Source organism: Trichoderma harzianum (assembly GCF_003025095.1).
Source record: "Trichoderma harzianum CBS 226.95 unplaced genomic scaffold M431scaffold_7, whole genome shotgun sequence".
Classification (NCBI taxonomy): Eukaryota; Fungi; Ascomycota; class Sordariomycetes; order Hypocreales; family Hypocreaceae; genus Trichoderma; species Trichoderma harzianum.
The window spans coordinates 54,572-77,136 of NW_020209255.1; the positions used below are offsets into that span (position 1 = coordinate 54,572).

General features: G+C 46.1%; 9 protein-coding genes across 9 annotated transcripts; 3 read left to right on the plus strand and 6 right to left on the minus strand.

Annotated features, from left to right (window-relative positions):
• Window positions 1-316: 316 nt before the first annotated feature.
• On the minus strand, window positions 317-1,513 carry M431DRAFT_5848 (hypothetical protein; the record flags this gene model as incomplete). The annotated part of the gene is made up of 3 exons (XM_024921523.1): window positions 317-556; window positions 620-1,399; window positions 1,463-1,513. 3 exons carry the CDS (start codon window positions 1,511-1,513, stop codon window positions 317-319), a joined length of 1,071 nt encoding a protein of 356 aa, XP_024773208.1.
• Window positions 1,514-1,897: 384 nt separating this feature from the next.
• On the plus strand, window positions 1,898-3,205 carry M431DRAFT_86387 (hypothetical protein; the record flags this gene model as incomplete). Its single annotated transcript, XM_024923670.1, has 1 exon — window positions 1,898-3,205. One exon carries the CDS (start codon window positions 1,898-1,900, stop codon window positions 3,203-3,205), a length of 1,308 nt encoding a protein of 435 aa, XP_024773209.1.
• Window positions 3,206-3,359: 154 nt separating this feature from the next.
• M431DRAFT_5850 (hypothetical protein) lies at window positions 3,360-4,204 on the minus strand (the record flags this gene model as incomplete). Its single annotated transcript, XM_024921524.1, has 3 exons — window positions 3,360-3,824; window positions 3,878-3,937; window positions 3,995-4,204. 3 exons carry the CDS (start codon window positions 4,202-4,204, stop codon window positions 3,360-3,362), a joined length of 735 nt encoding a protein of 244 aa, XP_024773210.1.
• Window positions 4,205-5,373: 1,169 nt separating this feature from the next.
• On the plus strand, window positions 5,374-6,812 carry M431DRAFT_495501 (hypothetical protein; the record flags this gene model as incomplete). The annotated part of the gene is made up of 2 exons (XM_024917370.1): window positions 5,374-6,557; window positions 6,596-6,812. 2 exons carry the CDS (start codon window positions 5,374-5,376, stop codon window positions 6,810-6,812), a joined length of 1,401 nt encoding a protein of 466 aa, XP_024773211.1.
• Window positions 6,813-7,306: 494 nt separating this feature from the next.
• M431DRAFT_495502 (hypothetical protein) lies at window positions 7,307-9,069 on the minus strand (the record flags this gene model as incomplete). Its single annotated transcript, XM_024917371.1, has 2 exons — window positions 7,307-8,716; window positions 8,968-9,069. 2 exons carry the CDS (start codon window positions 9,067-9,069, stop codon window positions 7,307-7,309), a joined length of 1,512 nt encoding a protein of 503 aa, XP_024773212.1.
• Window positions 9,070-11,037: 1,968 nt separating this feature from the next.
• Window positions 11,038-12,576, minus strand: M431DRAFT_87842 (hypothetical protein; the record flags this gene model as incomplete). Its single annotated transcript, XM_024923838.1, has 1 exon — window positions 11,038-12,576. One exon carries the CDS (start codon window positions 12,574-12,576, stop codon window positions 11,038-11,040), a length of 1,539 nt encoding a protein of 512 aa, XP_024773213.1.
• Window positions 12,577-13,381: 805 nt separating this feature from the next.
• On the minus strand, window positions 13,382-15,437 carry M431DRAFT_495504 (hypothetical protein; the record flags this gene model as incomplete). The annotated part of the gene is made up of 5 exons (XM_024917372.1): window positions 13,382-14,083; window positions 14,385-14,542; window positions 14,599-14,847; window positions 14,901-15,071; window positions 15,149-15,437. The coding sequence occupies 5 exons, from the start codon at window positions 15,435-15,437 to the stop codon at window positions 13,382-13,384; spliced, it is 1,569 nt and encodes a 522-aa protein (XP_024773214.1).
• A 1,154-nt stretch (window positions 15,438-16,591) lies between these two features.
• M431DRAFT_5855 (hypothetical protein) lies at window positions 16,592-18,148 on the minus strand (the record flags this gene model as incomplete). The annotated part of the gene is made up of 1 exon (XM_024921526.1): window positions 16,592-18,148. One exon carries the CDS (start codon window positions 18,146-18,148, stop codon window positions 16,592-16,594), a length of 1,557 nt encoding a protein of 518 aa, XP_024773215.1.
• Window positions 18,149-19,537: 1,389 nt separating this feature from the next.
• Window positions 19,538-19,835, plus strand: M431DRAFT_495506 (hypothetical protein; the record flags this gene model as incomplete). The annotated part of the gene is made up of 2 exons (XM_024917373.1): window positions 19,538-19,671; window positions 19,769-19,835. 2 exons carry the CDS (start codon window positions 19,538-19,540, stop codon window positions 19,833-19,835), a joined length of 201 nt encoding a protein of 66 aa, XP_024773216.1.
• Window positions 19,836-22,565: the final 2,730 nt, after the last annotated feature.

Here is a 22,565-nt window from a genome sequence, read left to right on the forward strand (position 1 = left end):
TTGAAGATATATTGGCTGGCAAAGCCAGAAGCACATGGTAATCTCCTTGTGGATGGTCTCGGTGTATTCTTTGTGGGTCGTGGCACAGGATTTGGCGCGGGGAAAGTCTGGGGTAGATATGGGGTACGTTATACTAGCCTGTGGGGGATATAACGCCGAGCACCTATCCCACGCATCTGCCTTGATGGTAATACGATCTGAAGAAATGCCTACCGATTATATGTGCACCTTACGACAGTTTTACATAATCCACGTAGCTTCAGTACGAGATTGGGACTGGCACAGGTGCTTAAACAGCAGCTTCAAGATTGAGTATCTACACTTGCGTGCTATCGATCACAACCACACTCTTCCCCTTCATTAACCCTGAATGCGCATCTTTGACCATTTTTGGTATCTCCTTCAAGCCGTGATAGATATTAGTTTTTACCTTGATTCCATGCTGTACTGCGAATTCCAACATCTCTTGTGTCTGCTTGGGAGACGCCGTCAACGAGCCAACCACACAGATATCTCTGAAGATCAGTTCGCGATATGGGATCTTTACCTCAACAGGCTGTAAAAAGGTTGAATTGGTAAGCGACAAGTAAATTGGACGTTTCGGGATGTAAACGCATACCTGAGCAACCTGAACCATACGACCGTGCTTCCTGGTTACAGAACATGCAAGGGCGGCTGCCGACGTGGCATCGCTCAGATTAATGGTGGCAGATACGCCTTTGTTTTGGGTAGCTTTCCAAACGTGCTTTACAACAGAGTCGGGCCCAATTCGTACATCAACAACAACTTCCGCTCCAGATTCTCTCGACAGACTGATCCCTTCATCACGAGCATCTAACCCGACTACCCGTAGCCCCTTGGCCTTTGCAAACTGAACGGCTAAATGGCCCAGACCGCCTCCAGATCCCACGATGCCTAACCAATCTCCTGCTTTCAGTTGAGTTTGTAGAAGTGCGCGCCACACGGTGATACCAGCACAAGCCAGGGGTGCTGCGTCTGTAAAGTGCAAGGCAGCTGGGACAAGCGATGCGCTTCGGGAGTCAATCAGGATGTACTCAGCAAAAGCACCATCGACCTGAAGCCCAATACCACCAGCGCGATCAGAGCAGTATTGGGGGTGTTCACTGTTGCAATCTTCACACTGCCAACACTGATGGAAAGGGATTCCAGCAAGAACGCGATCATGTAATGCAAAGTTGGTCACAGCCTCACCCTTTGCAACAACTGTGCCAACACCTTCGTGAGAGCCTGTGATGGGCAGAGTTGTTCCAGCCATCTTGCCCTCTTGGACCATGGAATCAGTGTGACATAATGAGGCGACTGCAGTCTTCAGCAGAAGATCGTGTGGGCCGATGCTCTGAGGGACAGGCACCTCGCGAATAACATACGGTTCATCAAACTGAAAATGAAATGCTTTTCAGTTGTCTTTTTCTCTCTCATGAAAACGCTACATGTGCCATACCTGTAGAACCTGGCAGGCGAGCATATGCTTCGGTATCGCCTGATCTGCCATGATGTGAATGAGGTATAATAGGACAGTAGATTTTCGCGGCGCTAAATAGCTCGAGTTGGTAATGAATGAGAATCATAGTAATTAGATGAACCCGAAATTTAAAGACGGACCGTTCACAATATTGGACTAAAAGTGACTAGGAAAAACGCCGAGGGCATTAAGGCCTCGCCGTCGGATTTTTCGAAACATCCGGAGAAAGTGGGATGCGCGTGTTTCCCCCGCATCTTGGTGTGTACTGAATGGCCTTAATCCCACAATACCGTGGGGAAAGTTGAATCCTCTTGAGCCACTCTTATATAAATGAATATGGCTAAGAGTCATTCTCACTCGAGCTTTCATTAACAAAGTACAGACGCACTGGATATTGCTGCAGTCGTTACGACAATGGCATTTTGGAACTTTGAGGCGGAATTACGACCAACTCTGCCCAGACTGGAATCCTACTTCAATTCCAATGAAGAGTTCCGAGTTTCTTCCATTGGACATGACGTGTCTTTTGGCATTACATGTAGCGACACGCAGGCTACCCTACTTGTCACTATCAGGGCTAGCCAAGCACTTTTAGAATGGAACAATCAACGACAGACTGAATTCACCCTGACCGCTCGGTCTGAAGACTGGAAGGAGTTCTTTTCTCCTACTCCCAAGCCTCCATATCAATCATACTGGGGTATCTTGCGCATACTGGGTTCTGAACCTGGAGTGGGTATCTTGGGAGACGCTCAAGCCTTTGGAAGAAGTGCAAGGCTCTGGCGGCTCTTCCTTGATACAGCACGTCGGCATATAACGAACTCTAAGGCGCCAGTCACAAATGGCATCGGATACCATGAGGATCAGGAAGACGATTCTATTGTGGGACGTTATGCATGGCTCGATTTGCCTGTATTTGGTCGCACGAAGATCTTCTATGAGACTGCAGGGGAGGGACCAAGGCAGATCCTGTGGCTTCATACCGCCGGTGCCGACTCCCGGGAGTATCATGATCTCATGAACAACAAGAGTCTCCAAGAGCGATATACTATGTACTCATTCGACTTACCTGGTCATGGGAGGTCATATCCAGGGCAACAGCAACTACCTCAAGGATATGCTAATGACGAAGACACCTATGTTGAGATCATACACCAAGTCATCAAGAAGTTGAACCTCCACCAGCCCATTGTGTCCGGTGCCAGTATGGCAGGTCATGTTTGTCTTGCGGTCGCCATTCGAGCAAAAGAACTCGGAATTGGAGGAGTCATTCCGGTGGAAGCAGCCGCTCATCTGCCTTTAGTACAACCCCCCTATGAACTTGGTGGTCATCTCAATGAATCGGTCATAAACCCAGAGCGAGTATGTGGGATGATTGCCCCTACGACACCCGAATTCCAGAAACGATTAATCTGGTGGATCTATTCGTCTCAATCTGCTGGAATATTTCAAGGTGACCTGAAGTTCTACTTCCGTGGTTGGGATGGAAGAGGGCGTATTAAGAAGATTGATACAAGATTGTGTCCGGTTTACATGTTGACTGGTGAGTATGACTATAGCTGCAGCCCTGAGGTGAGTGGCGAAGCCGCAGCCCAAATTCCTGGCGCTCGGTTCGAGAAGATGGAACGGATGGGCCATTTTCCGATGACGGAAAACCCTCAGGAGTTTATGGTCTATTTAAACAGAGCACTTGAATTCATAGAAGAGTCTCGTAGCCAATAGAATGACTGAAGATATTCTCACGCTAGCAAATGTTTAGCTTATGCTGAAATTAAAGTCAAGGTGCTGAGTTCCTTAGCTTCAAAGGTTAGCGTAAGAGTACGCTGTACAATGCCAACAGGAGCTGCAAGTTTCTTTTGCAACAATGGACGTGAAATTAAATTTTAGCCTTTGGCTGTCTTGATACTTCACGGCTGTGGATATGGCTAATCTTTTGAAACTCTCGCAGAGCCTCCCCGTACAACTCTAGCCTCAACAACGCAAAGACGCCCATCTTCGCTTTCACTTTCACTTTTTCCGCCAAAGCAATTGCCCTGTCTAACATCTCTTCAGGCGGGGCAATTTCATCCACAATGCCCGCTTCGAAAGCTTCCTTGCCAGTGAACTTGTGCGCCTCTAACAACACTGTCCTTGACACCTGTGGACGTAGCTTAGCACGAAGTAAAGACCCCATGCCGTCAAAATGGAGACCTAGGTTCACGGGTGGCATTGACCAAAACCCGCGTTGGGAGTTCATGATGCGATAATCATGGGCAAGAGTGAGGAGACATGCGCCGCCAAAGGTATGACCGGTAATGAGACATATGGTAGGGAACGGGAAATCGAGAAGGGTGCGAAGTAACTGGTTTCCCGCTGTAAGAAAGAAAGTTCAAGATTGGGGTCAGATAGACGTACTGGATAAAAGCCATCGGTACTGGAGAAAGGGTTAACACCTCTTTCATCCAGGTCTAAGCCCTATTGCTCTTCGTTAGACAGGTAATTGATTCAATGTAAGAATTGTAAGCGGCCTACAGTTGTAAAGAATTTCGCATTGCTTCCTCTTAAGATTACAGCACCCTCTGGCTCAAGTGTCTCAGCTGATAGCTCTTGCTCAATGCGTCGATATGTGGAGATGAGGTCTTGGCACAGCTTCATAGTAAGCCGATTCTCTGGCGGCCTTTGTAGCGTGATAATAAAAATTACTCCGCGACGCTCGACATCTAGGTGATTCAAAGTGTCCATCGTGTCACGAAATAAGACGCGCTGAAATACTTGCTTCTTTGACCGCATGCATACACTGGGCTATTGAAATTGATAATGCCTTAGATACAAGATGGGGCTAGAACATTTATACTACATGGGTAGGCCATACAAGGAAAATCGCCGACAGAATCGCCGAAGTCAAGTTTTGCGTCACTTAGTAGTATAGAGCTACTAAATAACAAGTATTCCGCAGAGTAGGTAAAATAGATAAGGTAGACTTGGTTTATTACTTACCTTTTACCCGAACTTCTAGGCCTACGTCTCTCATAGTTAATGCTCATATTTTCTCTAGTAGAGTTGGTATTAGCCCTGCCTATAGGTGAAACGTGCCAAACTTCCCGATGGACGCTTTGAGATGAGATTTAGCACTCATGCAGACATCCCGCTATCTCTCTCCATAATTTCCATTTGCACCATATATATATCACGCCCAATCACACTGACAAGACCAACTTGGTACAGATCTTTCCAGCCCAGCCGTAAGCCGGGGGCGGCTGGGCAGCTGGGATAGCGCGGGTAAGAAGGCGCAGCCGCAAATGGAGCGAGAACGAGTGAGAGAGAACGAACGAGAATGAGATGCGATGCGTACATCCTGTGAGTTGAAGTTGGCCCTGCACTTGAACTACGCGGTACGTTTTCCTCGCCGTTGATAGGATGAGTCGTCAAAGCTAACTGCATTTAGGGTGACAGAGGTGGTTCATGGTAGAAGTGATCATGGCTGGTTTCATGCACTACCTATGAACCCAACAATTGTTACCCTACGTTATATTTTGAATTGGAAACAACTCCTGGAACTTGAGTATAAGAAGACAGAACCCGCCATATTCAATCTCTTGTTACAGGCCACCTCTCGTTTACCGACCATTGTTTAAGCTATTACAAACACAAATTCTACTTCATTGATCCGCGTTGCAATTATTCCAGGGAAATCCTGGTGCTGTCTTTCTTTACTTATCATCTGTTTCCATAGACAGTGACATTTGTTCATCATGCTGACCTCCGCGCTGAAAACACTACCCTTTATGCTCGCAGCATCCGTTGCTGCTGGACCGCCAACAAACAATCGTATGGTCCAGCATCCTGGCATACTGAAATACCCTATCACTGCATCCCCTAGTGCGCCTGTACGGGCCATCAATCGTTGACAAATGGGCAACAGCTTGACGAACCAATTGAAGGGCACCTTTTACTCCATAGACATTGAAGTAGGCACCCCAGGCCAGCTGGTTAGCGTTTTGTTTGACACCGATTCTTCTGAGCTGTGGGTTAACCCTGATTGCAACAAGGCCAGCAATCCGAGTCTGTGTCAGCAGCTGGGTTACTTCGACAGCGCCAAAAGTAGTACGTTTAACGATACTGGTATTAAGCATGTTATCAGCTACGGAAGTGGATATGTGAACATGACTTATGCTTATGAAGCCGTGAAAATTGGCTCTGCTAAGCTCAGAAATCAGCTCTTCGGGGTTGCCTTCGACAGTGAACCCGAAAACTATGGTATCTTTGGCGCTGGGACGGACCTTAGGGGCTGGGATGACCCGTATCCCACTGTCATTAATACACTTGCTCAGCAGGGCTTCACAAACAGTCGAGTGTATAGTCTTGACTTGCGATCTATCGAAAGCCAGCGCGGTTCAGTTATCTTCGAGGGTATTGATACTGGCAAATTCTCTGGGCGCCTCGAGAAACGGCCCATCATTCCCGCTGAACAGTCCCCAGACAGTGCAACCCGCTTTTGGATCTACCTCGACGGCATTACTGTCAGTACTGAGAACGGGACTGAAGTGAGAGCTTTTGACAAAGTTGATGGCCAGGCAGTTCTTCTCGATAGCGGAGCCACTCTCAGTTCCCTCCCTGGTCCCATAGTCAATGAGCTGCTCAAGGGGTTTCCGTCTGCCCAAGCGAGAGGTCCACTTTACCAGGTTGGTTGCCCTGTCCCTGGCTCTAATGGTACTGTCAACTTCAAATTCGGAAATGCCGTCATTAAAGTGTCATTGGAAGATTTCACATTGCAAGTGGATGAGAGTTCCTGTGCTTTGGGCGTTCAACAGAATGACGAAATGCCTGTTTTAGGAGATACCTTTCTCCGAGCTGCCTACGTTGTCTATGACTGGGACAACAGGAATATTCACCTTGCCAATAGTGCAGATTGTGGCTCTCACCTGGTGGCAATTGGCAAGGGACCTGATGCTGTCCCGCTTCTCACTGGTGACTGTCGAGAGACTGCAACCACTTCTACTTTTATCGCTACGTCAACATCCAGCGTCGGTTACATAAACAGCACTAGACTATCCAGCAGCTCTAATACTGCTACTCCTGTACTGTCAAATTTTACGTCGGCTGTACTTCAACTACTTTATACACTATTACTAGCTGCTTCTCAAATGTAGCCGGCTGTGTCGTCGGTTCCATCCGTACCGAAACGGTCACATCGTTGACAACTTACTGTCCAGCTACAGTAGCATCCAACGTACCTCTTACCACACCAAACTTTAACTCGGATAGCATATCAGTTACAATTAACAACTATCCCGAGACTCGTCCGTCCGAGACACAAATTTCCCCCACAATCGCCGCTAATAGTGGTTAAAGTATGAAGACGTGGCCGACAGAGTCTTCTTTAGGAAGTCCAAGTGCTACAGCTAGCTCTTACGAAGCATCTGGGTCCAGAAAAGACACCAACTCACTACGACCCACTAAGACCAGTATTCCTGTCTCTCAAACCCTCCCTCCGTTCACATCAGGGGCCGTCAATCAGCGTATCATATCTTCCATGCAAATCATTGTTTGTATACTCGCAGCTGCTGTAGTTGCATGTTAAATATTCGGTAGATTCCTTCGATAACGAAATCCGGTAGCTTGTCAATAGATAATCTCCTACAATTGATCCAAATCATATAATGCTAATTGACATGATGCGATATGGAGCTCGATGGTGGGTGGCGCAGGATAAGAGGTTAGGGATATTAATATAAACTGATGTATAGAAAACTACATGAATACAATACCCGTATTTAGGAACCGGCACTATCATAACATCCTAGTATGGTCTCTCTATTTGGTATATACTTTATAATAAATTATTTAGTTGGGAATCGCGCCATTGCTACGGATAAGGGCTGTCGCTGCTGTCATCATCTCAGGATCAGTAAGCAACAATACAGCGGTATGCGCTTGGGCTCTTCCCATGATCTCTGTCTTGTTAAAGGCAAAGTCTGTTCCAGTAAACTGCGCAAAAAGCGGTTCATGATTTGTCCCACAGGCTGCGGGATTCTCGCAAATGTTGAACAATGGCTGCAGCACCACTTTAGCTACGCTCAGAAGCTTTTTTGTATTTGGGTCAATTTCTGGCTGCTGAACTAGCGATGCATCGGTAGCTGCCAGTGCACTGTCCGTTGTAACAAAATTAGACGAGCCATATGCGTCCGTAGCAAGGAGTTCGGTCATGAAACTTGCTAGATATGGATCTACCTCAAACTCTGGGTAGATAATATCGCTTGTGATGGAGTCTGCACCGTCAATGGCATCACTGACCACTTTAGCGATCGCATTGATGTCCGTATCGTAGCGTGTCCGAATGTCGCTTACAAAGCCTAGCTCTTTCTGTGTCGTGTTCTGAGGAAGATAGAACGACAAAGACGAGTCACCAGACAACCTTCGAAACACCTCAATGGAGAGTACAAGAGGTCCATTGGAGTTGGCCGAGGCATGCCCCCCAGGCCCATGCATTATGAGGTCAACTCCGTCCACGCCATTCTCCACCGTATAGGTCACGTTGGGATATGTTGCGTCCAGAATTGATGAAACGGTCTTGTGAACAATATCGACTGTTGTTCCTGAAATCCCAAGACCAATCTGCTGCTGGATAACATTAACAGCCCAATCGCTGACTTCCTCTATCAGAGCTACGGATGAAGCTGTGCCAGGTAAATCGGCCAAGTCGTGAACCGATAACATACCCTGGTACGTTGCTTTGACAGCGTCGTAATGTGTGTCCCTCTTGAAGTTTGAGAATAGGTTGAGGCGCACGTTCCCAGGCGCAAAGGCGTTGGCCGGGGCGGGATGTGCCATTAGCCAGATATTGGCGTCATCGAATCCCGCATGCTGTTCCACAGTATTTTTGCCAGCACCATTCTCTTCGTCTAGTGTTATCCGTAGTAGAATCTTGCCTGGGATATTTAACTCCACGAGGGCCTCAGCAGCTAGACGAGAAGCTAGGACAGCATTCAACCATAATAGGTTGTGCCCGCAGGCGTGACCAACTCCTGGAAGCGCGTCGAATTCGCCAATAAAGCCGACGGTAGGAATATCACCATTGAAACCATCTGGTGGATTTTCAAACTCTGCAGCAACCGCGGTGGCCATACCGAAAGCGTGAGGTGTCACCTCCCAGACATCGAGCGCTTGAAAATATTCAACTGTGACATCGTGGGCGTGAAACTCAAGGAGGCCAAGCTCTGGATTTTCCCATATATCACGGGATATATCTCTCAGCTAAGAGAACACCGTGCTGGATATGTTTTGGAGTAGTCCTGGGAGGTTGGATGTACTATCAGCGAGGGACAAAGCCAAGCTTGAGAGCAAGACGGGGGTAATTTTCATAGTGCCGATCAATGGAAAACGTGAAAGTGAATGTGTGGTGAAAATTCACAATACTGTTAATTGTCTTGACTATTTGTTTTTATATTGCTTCAATCTTCCACATACTGCTCCGTTCAGTTAATTGTTCAGGTGCTAGTGCTTACCATCGGAAATATATACTGTGAGCTTGTAAATCCGATTTTCGTGGAGGTAAACCATGCTCTGCAAGTAAGGCCCGAATGCTTGAAGAATAGGGGCAGGGGCATGTTGAGCTTGGAGGCTGTTTACGTGGCCGCCGGGGACTTTTTGCTCGTATTACTTGTGGGTGGATCAAAATTGAACCCGGACTTGCGAGTTCCTAGTTATAACGCCATGTCCGTTGTGGCCAATGTCCTTATCTTCCAGGTCAGTCGGGCTCATAATTTGTTGAAAACAAACGTTAAAGCAAGGAACATTATGGTGGCTTATATTTCAGCACTCAAGGAGCTACAGTTTTGCAGTGCTTATTGCTAGGTTATACCCTATATTGTTCAAACTATCATTGATAATAAGTGACAAGGAATGCTATAATGCCGTCGGAGAATAGAACGGATATTCGATGTTACTAAAGCTATGTAGAACTAGAATTTACCCATAAAGCTTCCAGTTTCAATTTTGGCATATTTTGTGGGCCTTAGACCTAATCCTGAGTCTATGGCAAAAGCTTATTACGAAGGATAGAACAATCGGGTACCAAGACCCAGCTTTGCCAGAGTCTCGTACTTGAAGTATGTCTTATATCAACTGAAACAAACCCATTGAAATGCAACATATTATGACACCTGGTGAGACATAGTAACACTGAGCCACTTCCCACTCTTCACCCTGAGTAGTCAAAGCAGTCGCTGTACTCGCAATAAGTACCGGATGGTTCGCCATCTGCGTGAGCAGATTCTGCAAAGAATGAGCACTTCAGTCGTCACATTATCTCACATACTAAGGAGGAGCCATGTAGTCGCAATATTGCAAAAGGTAGTATAATCTCTAGTATGTTCTTAGACCTTTGACCAGGTGTTCAAATGACAATACACCTCCCCCATGGACCACTCAGCAGGAGAATTGAAACCGTTTCAAGACTCCTCAACTAGCCCTCCTCGTGTTTATCCGCTGCAACGTTGGATTCCTGGGATAGATAAACGCCAGTCATACTTATCTCGGGCTAAGGCTACTTTGTACTCAGACGTCGTCTCAGTAGTCTGTTGCTCATGAATGAAGTTGATGAGTATCCCCTTTGGATGATTGACAGTCACGATAAATCCGCCTCCGGGTGCATTCTTCCTCTCAGCAACATAACTGGCGTACTTCATATGGGTTGTCTCTGTTCAATGTTCAAGAGTGTTAAAACTTCAAAAACGCCTCTGGGAAAGCTTTTCTGTCCCTTTTTGGCAAATATAACAGATTGACTCCTGCTAGTGCCGTGGAACCACGCTTGCATGAATAGCTTTTAGCGGCTTGCGTCCCAAAATACAGTAATCTCATTCAGATGGACTTGCTAGCATTGAGCAGGTGCTATGTTTACTCGACCGATCCGTTGGCCAACCCACGTCCACTATTTGTGAGGAGTCCCTGATTTGAACCAAGCGCCCGCGTATCTGGTACTGGCGTGCGCTAGAGTTGGACTGCCCCCTGAGTTCTTCTGCGGTAAGAATTTGGCGGGGAAGATTTGGCGGGGCTTCGAATCGTAGGTGGTGGCAAACTCTCCATTCTGCGGGACTTTCAAGGGACGCTCCGCGAGAACTACCTCGTTGCTCACTAAGACCTTGGTCACCGGTCGTCGATTGACAGATGTATTGTAATGAAGGAGTTACATTTCATGATAAACAAGTAATACAGCCTGACGGGTATGTCGCGAATTTCACCATTGATCCGTCAGGGTTGTTATGTGCCAAGACCATGACTTAAAAGACATTACCCCAGGTAGGCGCTGATGATGAATTACGAGATGAGGTGTAGAGCCGTTCATCCACAATATGGGTACGTTTTTTATTGTGATTAAAGTGTAACATTCCTTCCTTGATACGTGTTACCATTCTTGGAAATAATAAACTGTTATAAATAGTGTACGACTACCTCTACATCGTTCATTTACACCCCAAATTTGCATGCGGATGAAGTCGCACCGAATGCCATAGATATTGTGCTACCGGGACACTATAATTGAAGATTTAGACTTGTGGGAACGCCGAGGAAGTTTCTTATCTTGTCCTTTGCGAGGACCTAATCCTGGTTAGAATTTGGTCAAGATCTTTATCGGCCGCATCCCATTCTTCCCGTATTACAGTAGCCTTTTCCTCAGATCTCAAAGTGAAGGAAGCGCGGAAGGGCAATGGACGCGAGTTGAATCCCTGCGTGAATGCCCATGGGTCCACTTCGCATCTTTTTTCTCCATCTTCATTTTCTTCATAGGCATAATTGATATTGAAGGCCCATAGGATACGTGCGATGTTGATAAACAATGAGTTCCTCGCAATATGTTGGCCTGTGCACACGCGGCGTCCGAAGCCGAATGGAGTTAGAGGAAGGGTTGGGTCTTCAATCCAACGATCTGGCCTGAAGCTGTGAGGATCTTTGTATACGTCCTTGTCGAGATGAATGGACCAATGATTTCCAATGACGGTCGCCCCTTTGGGAATGTGAAATCCCATGTATTCATCATCCTGGGTGACAGCATGGGGTATGCCACCAGCAGAGACCGGTCGCCAGCGAAGAGTTTCCTTGATGACCGCATCAACGTAAGGGAGATTATCTTTATCTTCAAAGCAAGGGAACCCTTTTGAGTTTTCATCAATCTCTTTTTGTGCTTTCTTCATCACATCGGGGTTGAGAATCATGGCAAGAGTAAATACTTCAAGAGCCATCGTTGTTGTATCACTCCCAGCTTCGTAGATTATACCCACATCGTACGCCAGCTCTTTTTCTGTCATGCCTGTGGACTCTTTCATTTCAGAAACCTGCTTTGACCAATTCCAAGATTTGCTCCTTTTTCCGTGACGCATATTTCCCATATACAGACTCGATTCAAACTCGTGAACTTGGTCGCCGTGTATCTTCCAAGGCGCCAGACAATTCGGCAGGTAGTTGAGAAACGGAAGAGAATCCACGATCCAGGTACCTACCCTCGCAGCATAGAGAAAGTTTTCCATGACCTTGTCGATTGCCTGGATCTCCGGCTCGCTACCGGTCTCGAGACGTCGGCCATATGCAAGTGCAAATATTAAGCTGGAAGAGTATCGATGATACCGATCCGAGAAATCAACACCGGGCACCAGCAACTCGCAAAGGAGTTGCTTGCTCTCTACATCTTGCAGTTCCCGGTAGGTCTGAGATACTCGGATATTGAGACAAGAGGCTTGAAGACGCTGATGAGTGCGCCACTGCTGGCCATAGGGCATCAGGAGGGTTCGCATTCCCTTGCTCACATTCTCGCCGCCCATCACAGATCGCGGCCTTGAACTGTATATGTTACTTCGCTTGTCTAGCAGATCATGGGCAACTTCGTAGTCACCCAGAATGATGACTGTATTTAGGCCGTACTGAAGGCGGAAGATTGGACCATATATCGTTGACCATTGCTGATATGTTCTCCATGGATTGTTTTGGGGGGCCTGGTGCAAGTTGCCAATCAACGGCAGTTGGCGAGGCCCTGGAAGCAGTCTTTTGCCCTTTGTAGATCGAATTTTATGGAAGATCCAAAGGCACAGAAGAAAGGCCACAGCGACTGGTAAGAGAATCATTTTAATGAAGTCAATAGTTTCAAGTTTCGATTTAAAGACGTGTCCTGAACAGAGAGCGACAGTTCACGCACTACTTTAAGATACTGTTAAATACCTAATAACTAAACACTCGTGGCTACGCTATTAGTGCTAGGTAACAACGACGGTGGTTTTTGGACGATCCCTCTAGTCTCCGAGAATGCGGGGCAAAGAGATGCGGGGGCGGGGCAATTTCCTGGGGCAGCGTTTTCACTTCCGCCTCTCCGGTACTGCAACTTTGGTACTGCAAACAGATAGCGAGTGGTCCTCGACGCATCATCTGTAGGGGCGTTAATACCACACAAGCTATGTCACACAACATTAAGGAATTTTCGCTTTGACGTTGTCTGAAGCATAGGATACCCATGATGTACAGAGATGCAAAGAAGGCGGGGCAATCGTACCTATTTACTCTGATATGGGGAAAGCTCAGAGTGGGATTAATCTTACATTGACGTGACACTTGAAGCATAGAATTGCCATAGTGTATCCAAATCTAAGCTCATAGTTGAAGTCGGGGTGCAAATCCGAGCACGAAGAAGACAGTAATAGACGATGACACGTTAGCCCCTTTCACGGATTCGGAATCTCATATGACTAGATCCAACAGTCTGATTCCAAAGTGGTATTATATTGTGATAGCTATGCCCAAGCTATGATGATATTCACTCCAGAATTACCGTTATTTATGAAGTATTTGGATCCAATATGGCTCAATATTTATAAAGCAACATCTGCAGGGTGGTCTCTAGGGTACCGTAAACCGTGTTCTCGACCTCCTATACCTTTATAAAGGGAACCTGGACATAGCTAGGATAGTCTGCACCCATGTGCACAAAATGAGCCCTTTGTTGCTTGTTGTAAATTTGCCACGCAGCGGTTCGAACTCGGCCAGCCTCATGTCATGCCCAGACACTTTAAATACCAGCTTCTCTCCCTTTTCAAATTTTATACCAGACGGCCAGATGCCAATTTCGAGCTTTACAATCGTCCCTGGCGAGATCTTTTCATCCTCGTTATGGCTATGGAGGGCCCAATGCGGCTTCGATCTATCCATATCTATTTTGCGACGGCTGGCACGGAGGATACCCAATGGTCCAACATACACGTTGGTGTTGATCAGGGCCACCTCTTCGGCGTCTACACCTAACTCCTGGAGGGGAATATTGATGTTTTGAAGAACTTCCCCAGTGGAGTCAGCCTTGCGTATTTGCACAAAAACATCCAGGTCATCGTGATCTGGGCATGACATGTAAAGAACCGCTTTGGAATACCCGACGAGGTAACTATCGGTAGGTAGCGTACAGTCAAAGCTGAGTTCTTCAGAGTCAGAGTCCATCTGGAGAGCTGTAACATCTGACTGATATGACAGTGTTGTCGACATTTGGTCTGGGCTCCATGTAAGTGTGCCATCTTGTGATAGGTAATAGATACGATACTCCGTGCTGGGAACGGGGAAATCGGTGAATATGTGATTGTATTCGGGCTCCTAAAGGCCATGTGAGATGGGTCATACAAAATCGATGAGTTGTTCGTTTTGGATTTTACCTTATTATAACGTAGTGTAGACAGCAGTACCTTCGGTGACTTTTCCCATCCATTCGGTCTAAGTTTCAAGAAGTAATCAAAGAATAGCTGCAAATCCTCTATTCGGGAAGCAGAGTATAGGTCGTGCCATTCCTGAGTTGGGTTAACTCGCAACCTAGAACATCTAGTCAGCTTTCTTCTCTATTATCCAGCGTAATATCTTCATCTTACCACTTATTGTCTGTGGGCAAATCTTCAAACACACGAAAAGAACCGATAGTATGTAGACCAGTCGAATAGCTGGCGAGGACATAACACGGAATTTTAATTTGCTCTATCTTTGCCCTCTTGTCTTCCCAGTATGCGTTCAATCGGGGATACTTTTCCAACATACCAATAACATCTTCCTGGTTGTTTCTTCCTGGACGAGCTTTAGAGACGATGCTTGGAGGTTTGCACGAAGAATTTTAAACTTACCAAAGAGAGTCTGTCCTCCGAGGAATCCCCAAAATGGTAGATAAGGGACACCACCCCTGCATAGCGACTCACGATAGAAGTCACTGCAGCCCTCCAGCGGAGCAAAACAAGTCAGATGAGGAGGATTCTGTGCAGCAATATGCCACTGAGCCATCGCAAGCCAAGAATTTCCGACCATGGCAATCTTGCCACTGCACCACGGCAACCTTGCGACATGTTCAATGGTATCATAGCCATCATGACCCTCCCCTGAGCCAAACCATCAAAGGGGCCATTAGCTCGGAAATTTCTCAGCATGGAACTGGTGGGATTTGAAGCTGACCTGACATCGCCTTGTGAGTCGTATGACCCTCGGCTGTTCACATTGACGATGGCGTAGCCCCTAGCTGTCCACTCTGCCGGGACGGGCCCTTCGAAGCTCTCAAACCCTGAGAGCCTGCTTTGGGCCACACCCACGCGTCCCAGAATGATGTCTAGCCTGAAATATCCTTTCTATTGTTGAGTTCTGAAGTTCTCTGCTCCTGTGTTTTAGGAATCGATTGTAACATACCAGTACCTGATTTCCCGTAAGGACTCCATACCACCAACGCGGGGACGGGATCATTTACGTCCGCTGGTCGAAAGACGTCCGCCCGAATGACTACTCCGTCTCGAAGAGGAACCTCTATATCCTGTTCGAAAATAGCAGCAGCGCGAAATGGACGATGAGAAGACTTTTTTTGAAATCCTGCAGTCAGTGTGCGAGTTGCAGGGTTGAGGCCATTATATTGAGCGCCAGGGGCATGAATTGATGTAAGGGGAGCCTGGAGCACCGGGATGTTATCGATGAATTGCGCCATTATTCACCTACAAATACAGACCGCAAGTCTGCTTCTGTTTACGGAGGTTCGCCTTCTCTTGGTATTAGATAACTGTTCTTAGAAGAATCCTCCCCCGGCTTTGAGAGTTGACTTCTTCCTTAGGAATATTGTTGGTCAAGGAGCAAAGGGTGCTTTTACCTCTGTACTTTTTTCTGTTTTCCCTAATTCCCCGCATTTCCCCTTTTGTAGTTGTGGTCCTCTCAGCTCGTTGTATGATTCGTCCTTGTGCGCGGGGAATACGTTGGACAAGCTTTGCGGGGCAACCACGGAGTACAGAGGCATTCCTGTGAGCTGTGAGAGGCCCCGCAATCCACACACACCTTCATACACACAAGCCCTGATTCAGCTCGTGAATCAACTCAATCCTCTTCGTCGAACTCGGTTAGGTTTCGGTTGTTGAAATATTGCATGGCATCACCCAATCCCTTACCATCGTGGCTCGCACGTCAAATTCGGAAAGGCAATAACTCCCCGCTGGGGCGTGTTTCCACTCATCCAAGCTGATTTCCCGATCCATAATATATCTGGCGAGGGATATGCGGATTGCCATGTAAGCGGGGAGATGAGCGCCTAACATGTTTCGTGATGGAATTGCCGCTTTTTCTTCTCAATTTGCCTTTTTGTGAATGCTTACTCCTGACAGCGCTCCTAAATAACGAAACATTTTACTCCACACGGTATCCTGAGTCGGCCGGGCTACATTAGTTCCAGTCGCTTGGGGAGTGTCCATAGCAGCTAAGGAGCAACCATCAACCAATATGACTGCCCACGCGACCGAACATCTACGTCTTTTACTGGAAGGACGAACTTAAACTTGAACAAGCTACCTGACTAATAATCTGAGCTATTGGGTCAGATCCCGAGAGTGAATAACAACACCCAGGTGCAGTTCAAACAGAATCAGGTACATTTAGTGTGGCATTCACGAAGTTATTACTCAAGTAAAGAGAAACTCGTTGACTACGTGGGCGAACAATGTTATACTACACGCTCCTGTGTTTGCATGGTTATAATCCTCACTCTCCGAGACATCTTTCTACCCGATTTATTATTTCCTCGGTATCTTTATTTATTGCTGCAGATTCTCAGCGCATGTCTTGGTAAACTCGCCAATTCAGAATGTGTGTATTGTGCTAGAATATATAAGATTTAAGGCCTTTAAACGCAATATCTACACACATTTCTAAATAAGTTTCGACCTCTTGCCTATCATGCCACGCATCGTTGTATGCAGCGCTTAGACACAGTTGGCCCCTATATGTTCCCAAAAAGAACCCAAGACCATTCCGAAGCTCTTCTCCTGTTACCCATGGATCAGAAACCGAGATGCCACCAGCCTTTGTAGGTATAATATTATCAATGAGTCCCATGCTAGAGATTGATACGGACGGCTGAGTGCTTGGAGGCGGTATAGGCAAAGGCTCCTTGGCCGCTGGTGGCAGCTGTCGTGTGCTAGAGGCCCAATAGTAAGGCACAAGTTGATAATGTTCTGCATCATCGCGGACATCGTGGTAAAACTGCTTCATCTCTTGGAGAACTCTAAAGAATTCCTCAGATTCCGACTGTTGCTGGTCTACAGTATGGCTACTGCCGACAGCTGGGATGATCATATCTACTAGGAGGCTTGTTCCTGATACTGAGTGATATAATGCGGCCGGATGCTTTGCAGAGTTGTACGGCTCAGTGCAGTTTCCACGTTCGTTCCGTAAAATGTAGCTGACATATCTAAGCGTCTGTGGTTTAGAGCGCTTTTCTTGAAGATTCCTCATCATGAGAGGAATAGCAGCATGGAAGATATGGGTTACAGTAACGCCAATATATGAGCATGCGTGTAGTAGCGTCGAAGTCCTCTCTTGTGAGAGCATCAGCGCAACCCGCTGGTGCTTCCCCGGAGTAATTTCCCCTTTCTTCCACGGAATGAGTAGCGGTGGGATGTCGCTTGCCAATTGTTGTTCTTTTAAAGATGCTACGTTCGCTAACCGCTGTTGCTGAGTCTCTGTCAGGCTTTTCGGTACATTTGCAGCCACACGAAAAGGTGGACTCATGTTGCTTAGCTCGGAGCCGTTGTCAAATGTAGGCAGTTCGAACGAAGATCCTTGATCGTATGCTTTTGACACGATTTTAACAAGATTTCCTAAGAGAAGCAGAGTACCAACACCATCAATAACGTCATGAGGAGAACGTAGAACAAGATCGCGGCGGATCGGGCCAGGGCGGTTTTCTTCATGTAGCACAGATGGCGGTGTGATGACAAACAATGTTGGAAGCTTTGGAGCCGGAGGATCGTTATTTGCCCATTCAGATCCGGTCTTATCGGTAGAGATTGTGACGAACGTTTCATCGATCCAGGCCCGCTGATCAGCTATAGTAGGAATTGTGCGATACACCTTTGTAAATCCATTCGTGCTGGTATCGTGTTTGACTTGTGACACAATTGTGGGGTGATCATGTCTCAGCGTGAGCCAAGCATTACGCAGAGCCGTATCAACGCGAGAATCTAAGTCATCGTGAAAGGAGTCAACGAGGTCGATGGAAAGCGATATGTGGCCGGTAATGGCGAAAAACATTCGACCGCTACCTTCGTACAGCTTCGACAAAGCAGCATAAGATCGTTCGATCTCGTCAACGGAGCGTTGCCAAACCCTCTGCTCGATCTGTTGCCATGCATACTGGTTATAGTGAGTCGCCATTGTTGACTGAGCTTAGTGCGCTTATGATGATTGGTAACTCTGCAACAATTCGAAGCAGAAAATTGTCGCTTGTTCGACCAGTAACTACAAGATCAATTACGCAGGAACGAGATTTTTATACTTACAGATAGGATCCGCAAACCGTAGATTTATATCATGTAAGCGAATGCAACGATTCCATCAGATGATCGCGAATAGCAGCTTCGAACTAATATGGTATTGTGATAAGAGCGGTACTCCCCGAAGGATTTTCCGATATTGAGCCAGTCATACGGCACAGAGAGGTCTTATTAGTCTACTCACAACTGTGCGGCGCGTCCCCGATCCCAGAATTCAAGCTATAACAGTCCCGAGAGCCACTTACACAATTCGCGGTGTGTCCCCGGCCTCAAAACAAAAATAAACAGATCCACATTGATCTTTTTAACTACCAATGATACCAGTGACAACTTCGAGCTTTTCTACGCCCCATCATTATGTGTGTGCAGAACATTTAGTGTAACTCTCAAGATTACCACCCAAGACTGTGGCGATCTGAACAGCTGACGAGGCCAGCCAAATCGTAGTAGGAGGGCTGCAGGTTCCTAGCTACCCGATGTTCGCGTTGGGGAACTCGTGATCATAATCGCTCTCCTTCCCAGATACTGACACTGAAATAACTTCGAGCAACGTTAGCACCTAATTATTTTATTCTAAAGAGTAACCTTTCGATGTACCTCTACTCTAGGATTCAGAGAAAAGAGTGCTAAAATGATGATCGCTTCGTCAAAGAGCCACCCATATTCTTTCGCCACACCAAAACAACGCTAGATCAACGCCTACACATTATGTGCAATAACTCATATATTTCGTCATACCGCTGCCAAGTAAAGCCTAACATAATTTGCATTGTTTGCTGCTGGGTGACGGTTAGGCATTGTTCAAGTATCACGTGTGTCGAAATAGTGATTAAACTATAATAAATATGCGCCTAGGTACTAAAGGTAGTGTACAGACATGACGGCTATCTCTCCTGGCTACAGCAAGCCATCATTAATTTAGCCTATGCTTCGTTTGCCCACTTAAGACCAGAAATTACTCCGTCCGGTATTCTCCCGTCAAGCAACCATACCCTATTTTCCCGTAGAGAATTAGGCCTTTAGAGGTTTGCATCTTCACGTTACAACTAGCTTCTTTTGTTACTTATGAAACATAAATGGCAGAGTGGTTTCTATACTTCTATTCCCTAGGTATTTGGGCCTCCGACTTTCTCACAACTGGCAGTAAATACCCAACATGGCCATCACCGAGACTCGGGTAGTTCCTCAAGGTGCAATGCAGAACATTAATATACCACAATGGAGCAAAATCAGCATCTTTCATTTGGGATAGAATCGGTACGAGGATCAGATGATTGTCTCAGCAAATCTCTGCATCTGGGGCTTCTCTTTCTTCGTGGCTGGCGTCAACGATGCTAGCACTAGTGCTTTGACGCCCTATATCAATCGTGAATACAACATTAACAGTGCTATTGTATCGAATATGTAAGTGGTTATTAAAAAGCATTCCTAAGGTGTGATACTAGAACGCAGCTGACGGGAGCTATGCATTCATATTCATGAGGCTAATTTTCTAGCCTAGCTATTCGCCGCTATTGCCAACACTGATTCCAGCAGATTTCTCAGTCCTGGTTCGATGCTTGAGTTGAACATTTGGACATTTCTTTGCAATGTTCTGGAGCGACCCAAGATACACCTGAAAATACGTATGTGGCTGGCATAAAAGCCACTCACCGATGGTAGACTTTACTTATGCAATATATAACGCTGGATGCTTAATAGAGCTGTTTGTTTCCGTAGCAGTGATATCAGCTGGCAAGGATTCTCAACCGCAATTGATCTACACGGTTCCTTTCGGCCTTGGAATTCTGGAATTATGCCTAACCTCCGTTACATTCAAAGATTTCATGGTGTTACAACGTAACTTCATTGATCATAACAACAATGTAACAAAGAACAAGAACGCTACACCGTTTCTTCAGAAGACCAGAGCCACGCCAAGCATATCGCCGTTAAGTCTCTTCTTCTTCTTTTATCTAGGAGCAGGTGTTACGAGCAACGGATGGATTGTGGAATATCTAGTTAATGCTCGCCACGGTAACTGAAAGCAAAGGGGCTATAATACATTGCATTAACAGTAATAGGCGCTGGTATGTATGCATACGAATTAACTATCTAGCGCATTCAAGCACAATGTGACTCACAAAGTTTTATTTATGCGATATGAGAGATGCAAAATGTACACAATATAGTTGATAACTAGCATCTACAAGATAGATGGCACTAACTTCTACCAATAGTATTATCGGAGCCATTTTTCCAATTCATGAATCCTTTTTAACAGTCACCATATTTTTAGCTGGAACACTCACACTTGTATATACAACGTGACGCCTAGGTCATCACGGCAAGTAGAGATCTACTACATCGTTTTCTTGATCCGTCTTACCGTGAAGATCCCAACATACATTAGTACATTAGTTCAAGGAAGAAAAACATTTAAGCGCATGGCGAATAGTCGTTTTGGGCTTGATCGCCTATCTAAGAGTTCATACACCTGCCGGACCGAACAAATCCATACTAAGACTTATTTCTGCTGGCAGAGATGCATTAGAGTCTTCCTGAGGCCTGCTTACCTTCGCCACAGAAGTCAACGTAGTGTGAAGAAGGTATTAGATGTACAACAAGCCCAATGAGACGCATCATAGATATGAACCAAGAGACTGGCGGTGTCATCCATTTTATATACGGAGCCCGGATGAGAAATCTTTCAGTAGGCGCGAAATTCCATGATGAATGTCATATTTCTCTGTAGATAATGCACGATGAACATAACCTCTTATATTTGTGGGTATGCGCTGTCGATGCCTTATCATTGTCCCAAGATCTATGAAAGCGACGGAGCCTGTCTTTCAAGAATTCCTCCACTGAATCCCTAAAGAATAGGGAGGATGCGCATTGTAAGTGTGAAAATAGCTCACTTCATTCCGACATATAGATTGGTAAGCTTGAAACACAGATAAGGGCTTCAGTACTAGATGTTCCAACCCATGCTAATGGGGGGTTTATTGTGACAAGGTTCCCGGTGATAGGCAAAATGTGGTATCGCTTTGGCACTTTTGTCAGATAGCTGCACTTTTGTTGGAACCTATTATAGGCCCCGTAGTGCTAGGAATGTTATCTATACAGCACTTACCCCATGCGTAAGTAGCACTACCAGCGCGCTAAAAGAAAGAACTCCCATGTTGTTCGTATATGGTGGACAAATGCGGAATAATGGGGACTTGGCAATCTCTGCCGCTGTCAATGTTAAAATACATATCGTAGCAAGTAGGCCCTTTTTTTTTCAATCTAGCTGTCCTTTGGCTTCATTTAATGTCTTTCAAACTACGTTAAAGATGAGACTTTCATGACCCTTACACCAATTATACATAATACAAGTAGAATACCATCCTTCATTCGGTGCAATAGAGATATTTAAACAAAAGCTTGTCATAAGCTTCAAGAGGAGTTAGTTACCTGTGGGGTCATAAATGCTAACCTCAATTCACATAGAGTTCGCAGCGAGCTATCTCACTCCACAGTCCATTTCAGGTAGTAGTAGTTTAAGTGCCTCCGCACTTGATCGGGATAGAGACAGCCGAGTTGGGCGTCGTCGCGAGACTTTGGTGTATGAGCCAAGAAGATTCATTTGATGATATGTCATCGTTAATTCATTTTTGGAAGGTATTTAAAGCATGTCGGACTCTCTAGGTACAGTATCAAAGAATTAACCCGACAGTTCATATTGATTAGAAGGTGGCGGGTCTAGAAATAGAAGTGATACGGACCCCTCTCTAACCCAATTGATCTTTCCGAATAACTGGCATCGTTATAGTAGCTACGGAGTGCATAACATAGATGCGATTATTAGCCTAATATTTTGCCTATCGGCGCAACGATATGACGGTCAGTCACACGTTTTTATGCACCCATTTGAGGGATTTACGCGCATCTACTACCAACGGTCAGCCAACCTCCGTCGAACGTACGAAATGGTTTATCGGAAGTCGAAGTAAGGAGACAGGGTCGTCTCAAGTCATCTGACTGGTCGAGTTTCTCTTCTCTTTTAGCGTCAAATGTGCTGTGATTCCTTGTCACTACCTCTCTCAGTGACAGTTTTCTACGTTTTGGGGTATTCGGCGAACACTAATAGGGCTTAGGGAATGCAATTTCTGGATTTGTATGCTACATACATCCCAGTTAACTAGGACTCTATGGGCTTGACCAAAAATGAAAGTGACAGTTGGGGGTGGTAAATAGGCTAGAAGGCCATGTGTGAATTATACCCCAGCTTCACCGAACTTTTCTCCGAGTTCCAGCAACGTTTCGCTTGCTCC